The sequence below is a fragment of the Diceros bicornis genome, chromosome 18 (genome assembly GCF_020826845.1).
Source record: "Diceros bicornis minor isolate mBicDic1 chromosome 18, mDicBic1.mat.cur, whole genome shotgun sequence".
Taxonomy (NCBI): Eukaryota; Metazoa; Chordata; class Mammalia; order Perissodactyla; family Rhinocerotidae; genus Diceros; species Diceros bicornis.
This window is the reverse complement of record NC_080757.1, coordinates 40214230-40232754: the sequence shown is the minus strand read 5'-3', so window position 1 is coordinate 40232754 and position 18525 is coordinate 40214230. Positions and strand designations below refer to the sequence as shown.

Below are 18525 nucleotides of genomic sequence, written 5' to 3'. Positions count from 1 at the left end.
CCAAATGTACAATGTAGAGGGCTAGCTACATAATTTGCGGAGCCCAGTGTAAAATGACAATGTGGTGTCCCTTGTTCAAAAATCAGGAAAAAAATGTCATTAAAAGCACTAAAATATAAAATTTTTCCTTTCTTCTGCAGTCATACTCGACTTCTCATGTTTTTTTTATTTGCCATTTAATGTCATTCTAAATAAATAAGAATTAAAATTTTAGGGTACTGGTGTAAATTTTACTATTCATTTTTATATTGCACAATGCCAGTTTTAAATCCAAATATAAGAATATTTAACTTGTATACAGAATCACTGAAATTACACAATTCACATATTGTAGTTCATACATGCATATGTGTTTTGTTCTTATCAAAACAGTGGAAACAAACTCAACTCAGATGTTTTTATTTCCCTTCTTTGTATGCTCACATTCTATTTTTGTATTTCACTTCTTTGTATGCTCACATTCTACCAACACTCTCCACCATTGGTTTACTGATGAGTAAGAAAAGACTTCCTTTTCTTAAAGGAACTGTGGGTTGCCCTATCTTTCTACATCATTGTTTTTAGCCTAGGTAGTTGACTAATAACAGGAAGGTAACACAAGTATATGATAGGGTTCCTTGATCGTTCATGTTTCGCAGAACACCATTGCCTTCTTTCTGCATTCGAAGCAAGTTCTGTTTGAATGGAAAACCTGGCCTCTTGGGGTTGTCAGAGACCCTGCTTACTCAGTCATAGATGTAATATACTTACTTTGTACTCACTTTGAGTCTCACTGAACTCCTACACATTGTGGGTCCACCAGAATGATGTGCACGTGGGCACTGCATATGCTCCATGTGACTGAAGCAATAAGGAACAACTGCAGACAAGCATATTTCAAATATTCCTCTGCTCACTCGCATGCCCCATTGTCCCATCAGACTTCACTTACAAGGCACAAGTTCAAAGATAAAATTATTAAGAATATCAAGATGGCAGGGCCAGTTTGGCGGCATAGTGGTTTAAGTTTACAGGGCTCCACTTCGGCCCAGCGTTCACAGAATCAGATTCTGGGTGTGGACCTACACACTACTCATCAAGCCGTGCTGTGGCAGTGTCCAAGATACAATAGAGGAAGATGGGCATAGATGTTAGCTCAGGGACAATCTTCCTCCAGCAAAAAAAAAGGAAGATTGGCAACAGATGTTAGCTCAAGGCCAATCTTCTTCACCAAAAAAAAAAAAAAAGAATATCAAGATGGCAACAGAAGAGCATTAAAACAAGTATGGGGCCCTTCTGAATGTGAGACTTTGTGTGACTGCAGGAGTTTCATGCCCATGAAACCAGCTCTGCTTATCAAGTGTGCTCATAACACATTGATCTCTAAAAACACCATCTTCCGGGTGATCTGCTTTCCATGGCAAGGCTCACTGGAGTACAGGGAGTACATATTGCACTTCGTGATAAGGGTACTATTGATGTAAAAAGACTAAAAAGGGAAACAATTCTAATTCATCATTTCTTGCCAAAGAAATAAACCAGAATTCCCTGTATCTGTGTATCTATTTAGCAAAGGAATGGATGTAAAATTAAATTCTGGGTGCATTTCCTCTATATTCTGTTGAGTTCATAGGATGGAAGGAAACATCCCATCCTCAGGCCTTACAGTCTAAAATCTGTCCTTCCTTCCTGGGAGTGTGAGAATTGACCATGGCCTTTAGGTCTGTTATTTTCCTTTGCTCGGTAGAATTCTAGGGCTCCTGACTTCTTTAGGAGTTCTGCTAATTGATTACATCTCCTTCTCCAATTCTTGAAGATTCATGTTGCTTTTTGCGGTGGTAGGTTTCTACACCAAAGGTACTTCCAAGGAATTGGTCTCCGTCTGAAGGAGAAGGAATTCAGATACCGGGCCTGGATGGTTGTTAAAGCAGAAATCACAAACTGCAGTTCCTTCTTCTGACAAACACCCAAGATTTGGGGGAGCTCATTGCAAGGAAAGTAAATTACCACTTATTGGGTGTTGCCAATGTTTTGATATTGCTATTTTTCTTTTGATTTTTTTGTCATACAGAAATTTATCATTCATCGTCACATTTATAAAAATTTCCATTCGTAGATTTTGAGTTTTACAACTGCTGAGAAAAGTCTTTGTCATTCCAACATGTTAAGTAAAATTGCCTGTGTTTTCTTTTAGTGCTTCAGAGATGCTCATATGATTTTTGTCATATGACATTTTTATCTGCTCTAGATAATGTTGAACTACCCCTATTTTTTATAAATAACTCCCTTGAAATATTACATACTATTTAATATACTATTGAATTGTATTTGTTAATATTTTACTTAAGATTATTTAAGGTATTTATTTAAGATTATTTAAGATTGTGTATTTCCAGAATATGTCTCCTCTCTGGGGACTGATTTCTCCTAAACTCTCATTTCCTGTGATTGTATCTTACTCAGTGTAATGATTTTTTTCTTTTATTTCTAATCCTTTCCTAAGTTCTGTCACCCCATTTCTAAGTTTTCCAGATTCTGGTTTATCTTCCTTTTTTTCCTTCTATCGGTTTTAATGCATTTTAGATGACTTTGAAATGGTAGGTTATATCTTAATCTGTTTTGCGGGCATGTCTTTCTGATACACTTTCATTTTCTAGAGGGGTGTAATTCAGATCCTCATTTTCTTTTTTTTTTTTTTTTGTGAGGAAGATCAGCCCTGCGCTAACATCCGATGCCAATCTTCCTCTTTTTGCTGAGGAAGATTGGCCCTGGGCTAACAGCCATGCCCATTTTCCTCCACTTTATATGGGACGCTGCCACAGCATGGCTTGACAAGCAGTGCCTCGGTGAGCGCCCAAGATCCAAACCTGCCAACCCTGGGCCACCAAAGCAGAGTCATCGCATTTAACCGCTACGCCACTGGGCCAGCCCCCAGATCCTCATTTTCTTATTTTTGTTTGTTAACATTTGGGGGGATTTTACCTCAACCTTTTTTTTTTCCTCATTTTTATAGGAAATTCGTGTTCCTTAACTTCCAGAATGAGTACAGCTCCACATAGCTTTTCTAACTTTACAGAGCTCCCTTTTCTCGTTTTCAACGAAGGTTCAAAAATATGTTGACTTGATTTCTGAAATTTCCTGCCTCTTTTCCTCTCCCGCACTTGTGTCTGGACCTTCTCTTTCCTTCGTCTCTCTGACCCTATCCAGATCAGTTTTGATTCTTCTCCAGTAGTTTGTCCTCACTGTGGGAGGGAACCACGGCCAGCAGTTCTGAGAATTCACGGGTCTAGACTGCTCCATTCACCTTCTGACTTCAGGGAAGACTCTCTTCACTCACCTACTACTGGAAGGGCAAAACTCTCCCAGTTTCACCTGTTTTTCTCAAATTTACCTGCTGTTATTTTCAGTTGGCTCTTTTGGGATTCTCCTGTAATCAGACCCTTCAGAAGCCTCTGGATTTCCCTCTTCTTCCCACAGAAATGTTTACAACATGCAGGTCTTAGGGCTAATGGTAGTTTGTTCTACCAGCTTATATTTTGGGCTTCGTGGTCATACTTTCTCATCTAGATTTGTTGTATTAGTTGTACGTGGGTCTTTGGTTTTGCGGTATAATTGTTCTGTGTGATTGTTATGTGAGGATTCAAAAATTCTGCCACCATTGCTGTGATTTCCCAAAATTAATACCTTATTCTTGTAAGATAGTTTTGCTTAGTACTCAATTTTAATGTGATAGTTATTTTTTCTTAGTATTTTGTAGAGAGTATTCCAGTGTCTTCTGATTTCCATTCTTGCTAGTGGGAAGTTGCTGACAGTCTAATTATGGTTCCTTTGTAAATCTCTATTTTCTCTCTGGCAGCTGTAAGGTCCTCTTCTTGTCTTTGGTGTTCTTCAGCATCACTAGAAGTAGGTTTTTACATTTACTTTGCCTCTTAAATTGGAAGACTGATGTTTCTAATCTATTCTAGAAAATTCTCACCCTCTACCCCATTCTCTTAGTATTGTCTCTAGGGGAACTCCAGTGAAAAGTGTGTTAGAACTTCAATCTCTCCCCCATCCCCCCATTTAGAAAAACAATCTTTCATGTTTCCTACAGTTTATTTATTATCTTCTCAGTAGTGTCTTATCTGTTGCTTAATCCTCAGTTAAATTTTAAATTTTAGTTACATCTTCCATTTCTTTTTTAAATTTACCTGATCATTTTTGATAGTCACTTGTGCATTTTTAACACTTCCAGTTCCCTCTTTCACTTCTCTAAATGCTAAATCCACACTTGTTGGTACAAACTTTCTTGTCATTTCATTATCATTGGTCTTTCATATCCTATTCTGTAGACTGCAGTTAGTGTTGACTCTTTAGTCATATGTGGTTTGTTTCTTCATGAGTTTACTTTATTTTGTTCTGTTATTTCTGGCTGAAATTATTCAGCTATGACACTTGTTCAGGTTCAAATCTTATTTGTCAGTGGGGCTCTTAACAAGAAAATCTGTTTTTGGTTTGAGCATATTTCCAGGACAGCTCAAACTTCTGTGTTTGCTCACCACTCATGTTTCAGCTCTATATTTTTAGTTTCTTTTTTTATGACTTCCTTTATTTATTTATTTTTTGAGCTTAGTAATGAATTTAAAAGGACACTTATGGTAATTTATCCAGTGTTACAGTATTTTGTGGTGGAAGGGATTTCATAGTATCTAATCTTATTTAACTGCTAGACATGGAAATATCATAGTGTCTTTTTATTAAATTGGAGTCTGTATCAACTTTATTTGTAAATTTTACAAGGAAATTTCTGTTGTATATTTGGGATTTCTTTTCTTGGTTATTTTTTAATTAATTTTTACTTTTTATCAAGTAATGAATGCACTTTGTTTTAAAAGTCAAATTGTACTAAAAAAAAACAGCAACAACTTCTTGTTCCCTACCTTCTTCCACCTCAAGCCCTGCTTTCCACAGGCTACCACTTAAAACTATTTTAGTCATTTCTTGTAATCTTTTTCTCTATATTTAAATAATATGCTTTAGTCAATATGTCTTGATTTATCAATTTTAGACATTACATATTACCCTTTTAAAAGGAAGTTGAGAGGGGCCGGCCCCATGGTGCAAGCGGTTAAGTGCGCGTGCTCCGCTGCGGCAGCCCAGGGTTCACCGGTTCGGATTCCCACGCGCACCAACGCACAGCTTGGCAAGCCATGCTGTGGCAGTGTCCCATATAAAGTGGAGGAAGGTGGGCATGGATGTTAGCCCAGGGCCTGTCTTCCTCAGCAAAAAGAGGAGGATTGGCAGATGTTAGCTCAGAGCTGATCTTCCTCACAAAAAATAAAAATAAAAAAAGGAAGTTGAGAGTTTGGTTTTTACCATCTTTCTCCTCCTAATATAGCTATACCACAATATTTGGGTAAATCAATGTTTGGTATTTTTATCATTATGACTAAGTAAATATTGTTCATTATTGTGTCAAATGGTATACTCTAATTATGTTTTCTTGTACAATTTTTTGTTCTTCATGCAAGCAATATTTTTCTGATTTTTTACTAACTTGGTTTCCCATGTATCTTAATCTCTCACACCTCTTTCTTACATGACCAAAATCATCAGTCATTTTCATCTATCCCCTGAAGACCTCCCTCAGAATCCTTCAACCTCCTACTGAATATGGACTATTTGTTTTTTGGTCCTACTACCCAGCTATCATTCAGGGACATTCATTCAATGCACTCTTGTATTACAGTCCCATTTCCTGGATCCTAAGCTTTCCCTTTTCTTGTTCATTTTTCCCTCTAGTGGCTTCCTGACAAAGTGTGCAAGGGAGGTAAGTGTTTTCAGAACTTTCATGTCTGAAAATATTTTTATTCCACTCTCACTCATAATTAGTTGTCAAAGTAAAGAATTTTAGTTTGGAATCACTTTCAGTTAGAATTTTGAAAGCATTCTTCACTGTAATCATGGCTTCCAGGGCTGTTGAGAAGTCCAGAGCCGTTCTGATTTCCTCATCCTTGGATGTGTGTTGTCTTTTCTCCTGACACTTTAAATCTTCTCTTTTTCTCCATGGTCCTCTGAAATATCCTGTACACAAGCCTTGCTGTGGTTCTTTTTCATTTATTACTCATGGTTCTTGGTAGTCTCTTTCAATTTAGAAGTGCAGTCTTCTGGTTCTGAGTAGTACTATAGAATGTGTTTATAAAATAATTTCTTGGTCATTTCTCCCTTCTCTCTTCTGGAAAACCCACTTACGGTGGTTCTTCTTAGACCAAGTCTCTAATTTTCTAATCTTTTCTTTTATTCATCTTTTTGTCCTTTGTTCTACTATTGGGGAGATTTTTTTAAAGCTTATTTTCCAACCTATCTATTGAAGTTTGATTTTGGAAGTTGATTTTTAATAATTGCTTTATATATTTAGGTGCACCTACATTGGGTGCGTAGATATTTACAAGTGTTACATCCTCTTGTTGGATTGTTCCCTTGATCATTATGTAATGCCCTTCTTTGTCTCTTTTTACAGCTTTTGTTTTAAAGTCTATTTTGTCTGATATGAGTACTGCTACCCCAGCTTTCTTTTCATTGCTATTTGTGTGGAGTATCTTTTTCCATCCCTTCACTTTCAGTTTGCGAGTGTCTTTAGGTCTGAAGTGTGTCTCTTGTATGCAGCATAGATATGGGTCTTGTTTTTTTATCCAGTCAGCCACCCTATGACTTTTAATTGGAGCTTTTAGTCCATTGACGTTTAAAGTAGCTATTGATAAGTATGTACTTACTGCCATTTTTTAACTTTTTTTTTTTCTCAGTGTTTTAGTAGTCCTTCTCTGTTCCTTTCTTCTTCTATACAGAATTGATGGTCACTTTAGTTTGACCTCTGTCTGAAAGCTCTACTCTTTAACTCCCCTCCTCCCTCATTTTATGTTTTTGATATCATATCTAACCTCTTTTTTGTGCATTTGTATCCATTACGTTCTTATCATGGAAATAGATAATTTTTCCTATTTGTGGTCTTCTCTTTTCCCCTTAAGTCAGTCCCTTTAACATTTCTTGTAGCACTAGTTTCTTGGTGACAAACTCCTTTAAATTTTGCTTGTCTGGGAAAATTTTGATCTCTCCTTCCATTTTGAATGATAACCTTGCTGGGTAGAGTATTCTTGGCTGTAAGTTTTTTCCTTTTAGCACTTTAAATATATCGTGCCATTCTCTTCTAGCCTGTAAGGTTTCTGCTGAGAAGTCAGCTGATAGCCTTATGGAGTTTCCTTTGTATGTAACTTGACATTCTCTTGCGGCTTTTAGGATTCTCTCTTTATCTTTAATTCTGGACATTTTGATTATGATGTGTCTTGGTGTGGGCCTCTTTGGGTTTATCTTTTTTGGGGATCTCTGTGCTTCCTCTACCTGGATGTCTGTTTCCTTCCTTAGGTTAGGGAAGTTTTCATCTATTATTTCTTGAAATAGATTCTCTGCCCCCTTGTCTCGCTCTACTCCTTCCGGGACACCTATAACACAGATGTTAGTGTGCTTGATGTTGTCCCAGAGGTCTCTTAGACTGTCCTCACTCTTTGTAATTCTTTTCTCTTTTACCTGTTCACCTTGGGTAATTTCTTCTAGTCTTTCATCCAGCTCACAGATCCGTTCTTCTGTGTCCTCTACTCTGCTTTTGAGTCCCTCTAATGAATTTTTCATTTCCAGTATTATATTCTTCATTTCTGATTGGTTCTTTTTTATATCTTCCATTTCTTTGTTGACATTCTCACTGAGTTCATCTATTCTTCTCCCCAGATCAGTGAGCATCCTTAACACTCTTAGTTTGAACTCTCTGTTGGGTAGGTTGCTCATTTCTGTTTCACTTAGCTCCTTTTCTGGGGTTTTGTCCTGTTCCCTTACTTGGAATGTATTCCTTTGCCTCCTCATTTTGCCTCTTTCCCTGTGCTTGTGTCGACGTATTAGGCAGGTCAGCTACGTCTCCTGCTCTTGGATAGGCGATCTTATGTAAGTGATGCCTTAGGAGGCTTCCAGTGTGCTTCCTTCAGTTCTCAATGTTCCAGGGGTGACCCCTATGTGGGCTACGTGTGTCCTTCTGTTGTGGCCTGTTTGCTCTCCCTGTAGGCACCCAGGGAGGCCGAGTTATGCTCCTGGCCAGCTGTTGTAATGCTCAGCTGCTTGTAGTTGTTGTGGGCCCTTCAGTCTCTTTATCAGGTGTGGGGAGCCCCAGCACAGTTGGCTGCAAGTTCTAATACCACATTTGTGTTGCAGTATTTCTTTTAAGTGAGTAGGTCCCCAGCGTGGCAGGTTGTTAGGCTCAGGGCCTTACAATTGCTGTAAGCCTCTAGCCTATTAGGTCTCTTGTCAGCTCTCTGAGGATTGCAGCTGGGTGGGGCTGGCCTCAGGCACAGGAGCACCCAATTGTTTCAGGCTTTGGAAGGTGTGGCAAACCCCCTATGTGGGTCTTTGAGAAGCACAAGTCTTCTGCAGCTGACAAGCCCTGCCGCCCACAGGTCCACACACACAGTCAACACAGTCCTGCCCCGTGTGTGCGCCCTGACCTCCCCAAGTAGACCCAGTCTCTCCACGGCGGGAGCCCCACACACTCCGCCACTGCCCCACACTCTCCACCAGCTCCTTGTGCAAACCCTGCCCCACTCAAGTCGGCTCAGTTGCCAGGCTGCAGAGAATCCAGTCACCAATCTATGCAGGCCCACAAGTTGCCTGAGGGCTTGTTGTTGGGTGGGGCCAGTCTCTAGGGTGGGCTGCCTGCCCTGGCTGAGCTGGATTAAATCGGTGCTCTAGTGGGTGGGGCAGACCCTGGGCTAGCAGGCCTCAGGGAGAACTCCAATGGCGTCTGTGTCAGCACGCCCACACCAGGCCACAACAATGGCCGCCGCCAATGTCCCAGTCCCTGGAGAGGTCTCACCCCTCACCAAGATGCACTCAGGGCCTATTAGGTGAGTCTCTTGTCACCAAAGAACTGTACACCTTTCTTTCTGGTGATTTTAGGATGCTTTCTGGAACGGGTGAGTTTGTGCGCGGGCCCTTTAAGAGCCGGTTTTAGTTTCTCTGTGAACCGGGTTTTCTGGGGGTACTCCCCAATGTTTTAGTGGCAGGCACAGTCAGATATTATGCCGTTGGTCTCGATTGTGCTGGGTCCACAAAATGCCCACAGCGGGGGCGCTCCCCAGCTCAAGGCCCCACGCCTCCAGGGAGGCTGCGTACCTGTGCGCTGCTCCCGGCGGCCGTGAAGCTGGCGGCTTGTGAAGGCGGCGTTTTTCCTCTCTGGAAGGAAGTCTCTGCCTCTTCCACCTCAGTTAGGATTGTCCGTTGTTGCAGGAGTTCCTCTTATCCAGTTTTCAGTTCTGTCTCAGGGGTACTTTTTCCACGAGTAGTTGTAAATTGGCTGTGTCCACCGGAGGAGGTGAGTTCAGAGTCTGCTTACGCCGCCATCTTGACTCGAGATCCTGATTTTTAATTCTAAGAGCCCTTTCTTGTGCTCTGCTATTCAATTTTAATGATATTCTATTCATGTTTCGAATAGGCAGTATTTTTGTTACTTCTAAGGTAGGTAGTTTCTTTTTTGTTGTTGTTGTTTTTGTTTTGTTTTGTTTTTTGAGGAAGACATGCTCTGAGCTGACATCTGTGCCAATCTTCCTCCATTTTGTATGTGGGATGCCACCGCAACATGGCTGACGAGTCGTGTAGGTCGCGCCTGGGATCTGAACCTGGGAACCCGGGCCCCAGAAGCAGAGTACACAAACTTAACTGCTATGCCACCAGACCAGCCCCTAAGGTAGGTAGTTTGTTTTTTAGAGTTTTCTTCAGCTTCCTTTATTGTCTCTGTTTCCCATGAGCACTATTTTTGCTTCTTTCTTTGAGTCTTTGTCTTTCATGTTGTAGTCTTTTCAGTGTATGGAGATCTTTGAAATTCTATTCAAGAGTAAGGCCTTAAATATTTGGAGGCTCTGTGTGTGCATGTGTGTATTTCATTCCAGGGTGGTTGTGTGGTGAGCTTCCTTTTGTGGGAAACACTCAAATATCTGTATCTGGAGGTCTTTTCTCTAGGATTTTTCAGTTTTCCTTGAGAAAGACACAACAACCAGAGTTGGCTACATAATTTGCAGAGCCTAGTGCAAAAAACAAAATGTGGAGCCCCTTGTTCAAAAGTCAGGAAAAATATTCAGTTAGAGGTATTAAAACATAAATATTTTTTCTTTAAAATTATTTCATTACTTATAACACATAATAGAGATAATAGTGACAGCTACATAATAACAAACTTACAAATTGCAAAAAAAAAGTAACATTTTTGATGTCATAATTTTATGTAATACAATAAATCACAATGCTTTATTAATGTGATTTCTTGATTGATCAACAGATTTTTCTGGCTTGCTTTATGCAAATTCTCTTATTAGCTCATGAAAATTTATATTTTTAGAAACTTCATTTTCAATCTATATAATAGAAAGTTGATGTCCATTGTTCTTGGCAAATGCAAGATCTCAAATAACCTCTAATGGAGAGAACAACATGAACAAAGACAACAACGTGGGGGTGGAGAGAGCAGTAAAATAAAAGAATAGTCAAGTCAGGTAGGTAGAACCTACATCAAGAAGAGTCTTAAATGCCAGGCAAAGGAACTTCATCTAGTCTGTAGTTGATGGCTTGTAAACTGGAGAAGAGTGGAAAAAGGAAAGAAATACTTACTGACTACATATTATTGACAAGCACAGTTATTTTGCATCTTTGACTACCATTTAATAGCCTCACAACGTAAGTAATGTCTCCATATTAGAAATGAAAAATCAAGGCTCATCAAACTTCAGAATGAAATTTCCATTGGTCCCACAGCTAGAAAATGGCAGAACTGGGATAGGAGTGTTGACGTATCTGATTCAAGAGCCCAGTTCCTTCAATTACACGAATGGTGTTGTACGTCAGGAATGGCGCTTCGGCACCCACCTGCCTACTGACAATGATGGAAAGGAGAAAGACTTGAAACTAGGACCCAAATAAGGTTCTAATAATTGAGCTGAAAGAAATGATAGTGACAAGAAAAAGAAAAGAGAGAAAAATACTTCAAGAGACACTGCAGAAATAGATTCAACAGGACCTACTGACTTATTGGATGCAGGCTGGTAGAAAATGACAGCAATTAAAGATTTCTTAGTGATCTTGATCATGACCCATGGTAATTCCACCAATAACTAATGAACTAATGAAGAAAGATGCAAAAGATCAAATTTTGATGCCAAAGTGATTGCGCGTTCGTTGAGTTGGAAGTAGAGACAGAACATACAAGTAGCAATGTCTGGTGGGCATAGTAAGGTGCGGGTATAGAAAGAGGAAGAGAAAAGTGCTAAAGATGTATATTTAGAAGCCTTTCACATAGAGCCAAACCCATATGGGATGAGATCATAAAGGGAGAGTGTGTAGAAAGCAAAAGTGCCAAGCACAAAACTATTAGAAATGATAAAATTTAGAGCACAGGATGGAAGAAGGTAGAGGAGCAAACAGAGATGTGGAAGTATTCTTAGAAAGCAATTGTCCAAAACTCAGTAAGACTGAGGTGGTCAGTATCAAATGTGTCCAAAAGGGTGTAAGAGAATAAATATTAGAAATGATGATTAGATTGGAGATGTGGGGTAATTAGCAATCTTTGTGAGATTAATTTCAGTAAAGGGGTGGGACCAAAATTAAGGAGTAGGAAGTGAATGCAGAAAACTTTTCTAGAAATAATGAAAGGAAGAAATGTAAAAATAAAAGAAATCTAGAAATAAAAAATAGAATATACAGGCCACAGTCTAGTCCCTTCATTTTACAGATGAGGAAACTGAGGCCCTGAGAGGTTAACCAATATCTTTACTTAACCTGGTTAGCAACAGAGCTTAGGCGGAAAACCAGTAAAGATGAAAGGGTAACTCAGGAGGGATAATGATCAAGGGAAGACTTTCTGTCTCCAAAGAAGAGTCCATTCAATTCCTTAATTTTCCTTTAGGACCTAGCCTCCTTCCTCTGGTACCATGAGTGCATGGTCTTGAAATTATTTTCAACATATGTGAAAGAAAGATCATATTATCCATAGAAAACCATGACTACAATGCCTCACTTGCTGGAGAAAATGCAGTGTTGTTGGTCTGAGCAAGGGAAAGAGAAATTTGTCTATCACACTTTTTATCCTTATAGGAATTTTAGAGTACTGAAGCGTGGAAGACAGGAAGGATTACTCACACTAGATTTGAAACGCATCACTATAATAATCTTCATAATACTCCTCCCTGTCTCATTTTGGAGATAACAAATAACCCCAAGGCAACTATCCACCTACAGAAGTGGACACAGTACAGTAAAGACATTCATTAAAAAAAAAATCACCCAATTACGAATAATTCATGATGAGCTGGAAAACATCATTTTGCTATGGGTAGCAAAGTTCATCAAGAAACACCCTGATAATGTGTATATAAAGACAAACTGAACTGTTTGAGTAGGACATTCGCCACCAGAGCTTCACCCCAGGAACAAGCGCATCAGTCTGGACACCATGTCTGTGCTCTTTTCTTCTGCATCCAGACACCTTGGCTCTTGCGGGGGAGCGGGCTCTGTGCGGCTCTCTAGTTGGGGAGCAGGCTTTGGGGCTGGAAATGCATGCAGTGTGCCAGGCATTGGAAGTGGCTTCTCTTGCGCCTTTGGGGGCAGCTCACCTGCAGGAGGCTATGTCGGGGGGCTGGGCGAGGCGCGCGCTTCCTGTGCTGCCTTCACTGGGAGTGAACACGGCCTCCTATCCGGCAATGAGAAGGTGACTATGCAGAACCTCAATGATCGCCTGGCTTCCTACCTGGAGAATGTGCGAGCACTGGAAGAGGCCAATGCTGACTTGGAGCAGAAAATCAAGGGCTGGTATGAGAAGTTTGGGCCTGGCTCTTGTCGTGGTCTTGATCATGATTACGGCAGATACTTTCCAATAATTGACGATCTTAGGAACCAGGTAAGAAACACAACGTCATGAGGGTTAACACCCGTAAGAGTATTTAACCGCCACATACACACACACACACACACACACACACACACACACACACACACACATAAGCTGTCACACACAGCAGGGCTTTGCTCTCAGCTTCTAATTTTCAGTAGTTCATTATTAATATTAAAAATAATTTTTATTAAAATTCTAATCTTTGAACATGGCTCACCCATCATCTGGTATGAGGTATACATGGTTATGCTTTCAGTAATATTAAAATATCAAAAACTACCCAATGTCTCCAGCTATATATTTATAAGCTTTTATATAGAAAGAGTTTTTTATGGGTGGGGTAGAGAGTAAAAGAGGTCATACTTAAATTTCCCATTTTCAAAAGAATCATCTTATTATTGGAGACAGAATGCCAGAAATATCACTCTAATTTCACAGGTGACTTTATTTCAAGGAAATGTGAAATAATGAAATGTGTAATTTTTAAAAGTATTTTCTCACTCTTAACTAACTCTCCATGTTTCAGATAATTTCTGCAACTACAAGTAATGCCAATGTCATCCTGCAAAATGATAATGCAAGATTAACAGCTGATGACTTCAGACTGAAGTAAGTAGAGCTGAAGAGAAACCAAAAAAGTTACCTAAGCATTTCCCTCTTTTATTTTGGCTATTTGAGGTCAGCTCAATTCTTTATTTTTATTTGTTTTAAACCAAATCCATGTTAGAATGACTAGCTGAATTATATATTTTACTTGGGAAATGTGGGGACTGACACAAATGAATGTGAAGATCATATGAAAGAGAGTTTTAAGTGTTCCCCTTCTCTTGCTTCAAAGAAATTTATTTATTGCACTACAGGTGATCTAACTGAAGTTCTCAGTATATTTTAACAGTTTGACCTCAAAGCTTAGTTTGCGTTTTATGATGACCTAAAAAGTGATGTGACTAATGTAATGCAACTTGCAAATATTGTTCTAAGGTTTGAAAATGAGCAAGCCCTTCACCAGAGCGTAGACGCCGACGTCAGCAGTTTGCGCCGAGTCCTAGACGAGCTGACCCTGTGCAGAACCGACCTAAAGATCCAGTGGGAAACTCTGAGCGAGGAGCTGGCTCACCTCAAGAAAAATCACGAGGAGGTAGATGCTTTGTCTCCCCTGATTTCACAATCTGCCTTCCTCCCAAAATTTGAAAATGAATTTCAGCTGACAAATATACTATTTTAAATCAGTATTCAGGAAGTAACTTGTCAATTTCTCCATAGGGTTTAGATTGTTTGAAATGTGCCTATCCACCCCCCTCAAAAGAAACAAACCCTAAAAAAAAAAAGTTGCTGACCGTATGGATCATGTCTGTCTAGCTCCTTTAAACATCTGCAGATCCTAAGATGGTTAAACAAATTTCCTTCAGGAGATGAAGGCTCTGCAGGGCGCGGCGGGAGGTAACGTGAACGTGGAGATGAACGCGGCGCCCGGGGTGGACCTCACGGTTCTGCTGAACAACATGCGGGCGGAGTACGAAGCCCTCGCGGAGCAGAACCGCCGGGACGCGGAGGCCTGGTTCAACGAGAAGGTGACACCACGTTAGGGCGCGCTCACGTGGCACGGGGTGCTGATGCGAGCATCGCCCTTACACGGCTCCTAACATTTCAGAGCGCCTCGCTGCAGCAGCAGATGTCTGACGATGCTGGCGCCACCACCTCAGCTCGGAATGAATTTACTGAGATGAAACGTACTCTTCAAACCCTGGAGATTGAACTTCAGTCCCTCTTAGCAACCGTAAGTAAAAATTACAAAAAAAAGGTTTGCTTTAGAAATTGAGAAAAAATTTAAAGAGAATTTTCTTCCGCATGATAATACTTATTTTCATTTTTATCCATTAATTACTCTGCTTGGAATAAGACCCATCTGCATTTTGCACAGTAGAATCCTCTTTGCCTGAAAATTATACCTAGATGCTAATAATTCGGAAACATTAGAAATTAGCAAATACAATTATTTTGAGGTTTTCAAAAAAGAAAATAGTTTTTACCTCGAATCTTCTCTCTCAAGTCAAAAGATCAAAAACCACTGTCCATGGAGTGCAAAAATAATGTTTGCACACACTGGCTTTCTTCATCTAGCATTCCTTTTGGCCACTTAATTAAGAGCATTTACAAGTTCCTTTTGAAGTGGCATTAACAAGAAGCAAAGTAGAGGCATGAAGGTTGCCAATAAAGCTAAACATGTATGATGATAATAATAACCTTTTTCATTAGGAGTTTACCCAGCACTTTTATCCACATGAGTCCACAATAACCTTGGGGCTTGGGCAGGGCCGACTTTATAATTCATGTGATACAAAGAAGTTAAGCAATTTTCCCCGAGTCCCTCAATTGAATACGAAGGAGCCAGAACTTCAATCCAAATTTTCTAACTCCCAAGTCTATACTTTTTCCACTACGGCTAGTAAAACCTCCAGAGTTTATCAACAAAAGAGGCTATGAATATAAAATTAAGATTTTATATAAAAATTCTTGCAGATGAGAGGGTAAGACACTCTCATCTTCATTCCATGTAAAATTACAGCAAGCATCTCTCTGTGGGATAAACCCTATATAGACCCATTTGGATTCACAAGCCAATGAATCAAACTATTTAAAGCCTAAAAAGGTCATTCCTTTCTTTGGTTCATTCTACTTCTGGAAAGTTTATGCAGCTCACTACAGATTATTTTTTAATCGAATAGCTATAATCCTCATCAGACAAGGCTGTCACATGATTAGAAATGAAGTAGCAAGTGTAGGGGGACTTTTATTCCTGGGGAAAGTGAAAATTTGTGCCAGACTCTACAAGCACAGGCTACATTGGTGGAGGGGAGGGATCTTTAGACTGTGCCCAAGAGGAAACAACTTCATCTTTGCTAACACTACTGGGCATTTGAATACCACTTACCACCAACTGTGTTATTCTCAAATAGAAAAATCATATGACATCTAATAAAGGCAACAATTAATATTGAACAAGTGGAATCTTTCGAGTAAATATGGTTGTTTGCATTATGTAAGGATAACTGTCTTAATATCTCTTAAGTGCTTTACCTTATTCTAAAACAACACTGTGACATTTTCTACTAAACTGTTTCTTACTGATCCACAGAAACACTCCCTGGAGTGCTCCCTGACAGAGACCGAGGGCAACTACTGTGCGCAGCTCGCCCAGATCCAGGCTCAGATCGGGGCCCTGGAGGAGCAGCTGCACCAGGTCAGAACTGAGACCGAGGGCCAGAAACTGGAGTACGAGCATCTCCTGGACATCAAGGTCCACCTGGAAAAAGAAATTGAGACCTACTGCCGCCTGATAGATGGAGAGGATGGGTAAGTGCTGCTTCCATTGAGAAAACAATTTATTTTAAGGTTATTAAATGTTTTTGAAATCAACTACAGAGTATCTATGATCTACACCATATGGACATAAACCCCTTCTAGTTTTATTTAAGAATCTAGTGATCTTCCATCTTAAATCATTGTTTTTCAGTTTCCTCAGCAAAACACAGAGTGAAATAATTAATACAAGCTCTCTATATTTTTACAGCTCTTGTGTCAAATCAAAAGGCTATGGAGGACCAGGAAATCAGATAAAAGGTAAACAAAAGCTGTGTTGAGCATCCAATGTTTATTTGTATATGTTTAAAATGATGAGTTATTTATTTATTTATTTATATTTATTTTTGTGAGGAAGACCAGCGCTGAGCTAACATCTATTGCCAATCCTCTTCCTTTTGTTCCCTTTTTCTCCCCAAAGCCCCAGTAGTTGTATGTCATAGTTGCACATCCTTCTAGTTGCTGTATGTGGGACATGGCCTCAGCATGGCCGGAGAAGCGGTGCGCGCCCGAATCCGAACCCCGGGCCGCCAGTAGCAGAGCACGCGCACTTAACCGCTAAGCCACAGGGCCGGCCCCATGAGTTATTTATTTACCCTTTATAAAGCTGATAAATTCTAATAATTCATATGTGTCATTTTAGATTCATCTAAAACCACTGTGGTTAAAACGATTGTTGAAGAAATAGATTCTCGTGGCAAAGTTCTCTCGTCCAGAGTTCACACAATGGAAGAGAAATCTACCAAAGTCAACAACATGAAGAGTGAACAGAGGGTGCCCTCCTGAACACCAAAAGAATGGCCCCTAAATTAAAATACCAAATTGAAACTAGGTTCCTAAATAGGGGCCCTCTTATCTTTCTGCTTTTCTTCCTATGAATTAAGACAAACTATTTTCAGAATAGTAGTGTTTCTTTGGCTTTCTCTGTGGTGGCGTTTCAATAAAAGTTCTTCCTGTCGCAAGTCATCTTCACTGGTTCTGGTCCATCTTTGCATTTTAAACATACCCCCTAGTGGGAGCTGAATTTTATTTTTAGTTTACTGTGTTTAATTCAATGGTCTTCACAAGTCAGGAGTAAGTCTAACAGGAAAACTAGTTGGAGTCTTTTTCACATCTCTGTAAAAGTTTAAATCTTCCTTCCTTCTTTCTATAAATACTTATTAAGCACACACTGCATGCTGGTAAGGAGAACAAAACAGTTAACAAAATCTAATCCCTGAGTGCAATATGCTCATAGAAGTGGAAATAAGAAATTAAAGAAGCAGAAACATCCTAAAAATAAAGAAAAATTTATAAATGGTGATATTCGAAGGCAGAAGGGAAAAGAGAGAGATGTGGCAACTAGATAGGGCAAGTGGGGAATTCTGCAATGTTAGCCACAAAACAAGTCGTAAGAAACTTAGGACTATTGAAATCATATTGGGTATCTTTTCTGACCACAACAGTACGAAACTGGAGGAAAATTCAAAAATATGTAGAAATTAACACACTCCTGAAAAACCAATGGGTCACAGAAGAAATCAAAAGGGAAATCAAAAACGATGAAATCCAGGCATTTGTGACAACATGGATGGACATTGAGGGTATAATGCAAAGTGAAATAAGTCAGAGGGAGAAAGTCAAATACCGTATGATTTCCTTCATTAACTAGTAGATAATAACAACAATAAACAAACACATAGAGACAGAGATTGGATTGATGGTTACCAGAGGGGAAGGGGGGAGGGAGGAGGGTGAAAGGGATAATTCGGCACATGTGTGTGGTGATGGGTTGTAATTAGTATTTGGGTGGTGAACATGATGTAATCTATGCAGAAATAGAAGTATAATGATGTACACCTGAAATTTTTACAATGTTATAAACCAATGTTACTGCAATAAACAAAAAATTTTAAAAAAAAAAACAACCTTGAGACAGGGGCCGGCCTGGTGGCATAGTGGTTAAGTTTGCATGGTCCGCTTTAGCGGCCTGGAGTTGGCAGTTTCAAATCCTGGGCACGGACCGATGCACCACTTGTCAAGCCATGCTGTGGTGGCATCCCACATAAAAAATAGGGGAATATGGGCACAGATGTTAGCTCAGAGCCAGTCTTCCTCAGCAAAAAGAGGAAGATTGGCAACAGATGTTAGCTCAGGGCCAATCTTCCTCACCAAAAAAAAACCACATATATATCTTGAGACAAATGAAAATGAACACAATATACCAAACTTACGGGATGCAGCAAAATCAGTAC

At 39.7% G+C, this 18525-nt stretch overlaps 1 protein-coding gene across 1 annotated transcript; it reads left to right on the top strand.

Annotated features, from left to right (window-relative positions):
- The first annotated feature begins 10431 nt into the window (after positions 1-10431).
- Positions 10432-17916, top strand: LOC131417456 (keratin, type I cytoskeletal 27). Its single transcript, XM_058560920.1, has 8 exons — positions 10432-12937; positions 13458-13540; positions 13913-14069; positions 14341-14502; positions 14583-14708; positions 16068-16285; positions 16503-16552; positions 16935-17916. The coding sequence occupies exons 1-8, from the start codon at positions 12494-12496 to the stop codon at positions 17075-17077; spliced, it is 1383 nt and encodes a 460-aa protein (XP_058416903.1). The 5' UTR covers positions 10432-12493; the 3' UTR covers positions 17078-17916.
- Positions 17917-18525: the final 609 nt, after the last annotated feature.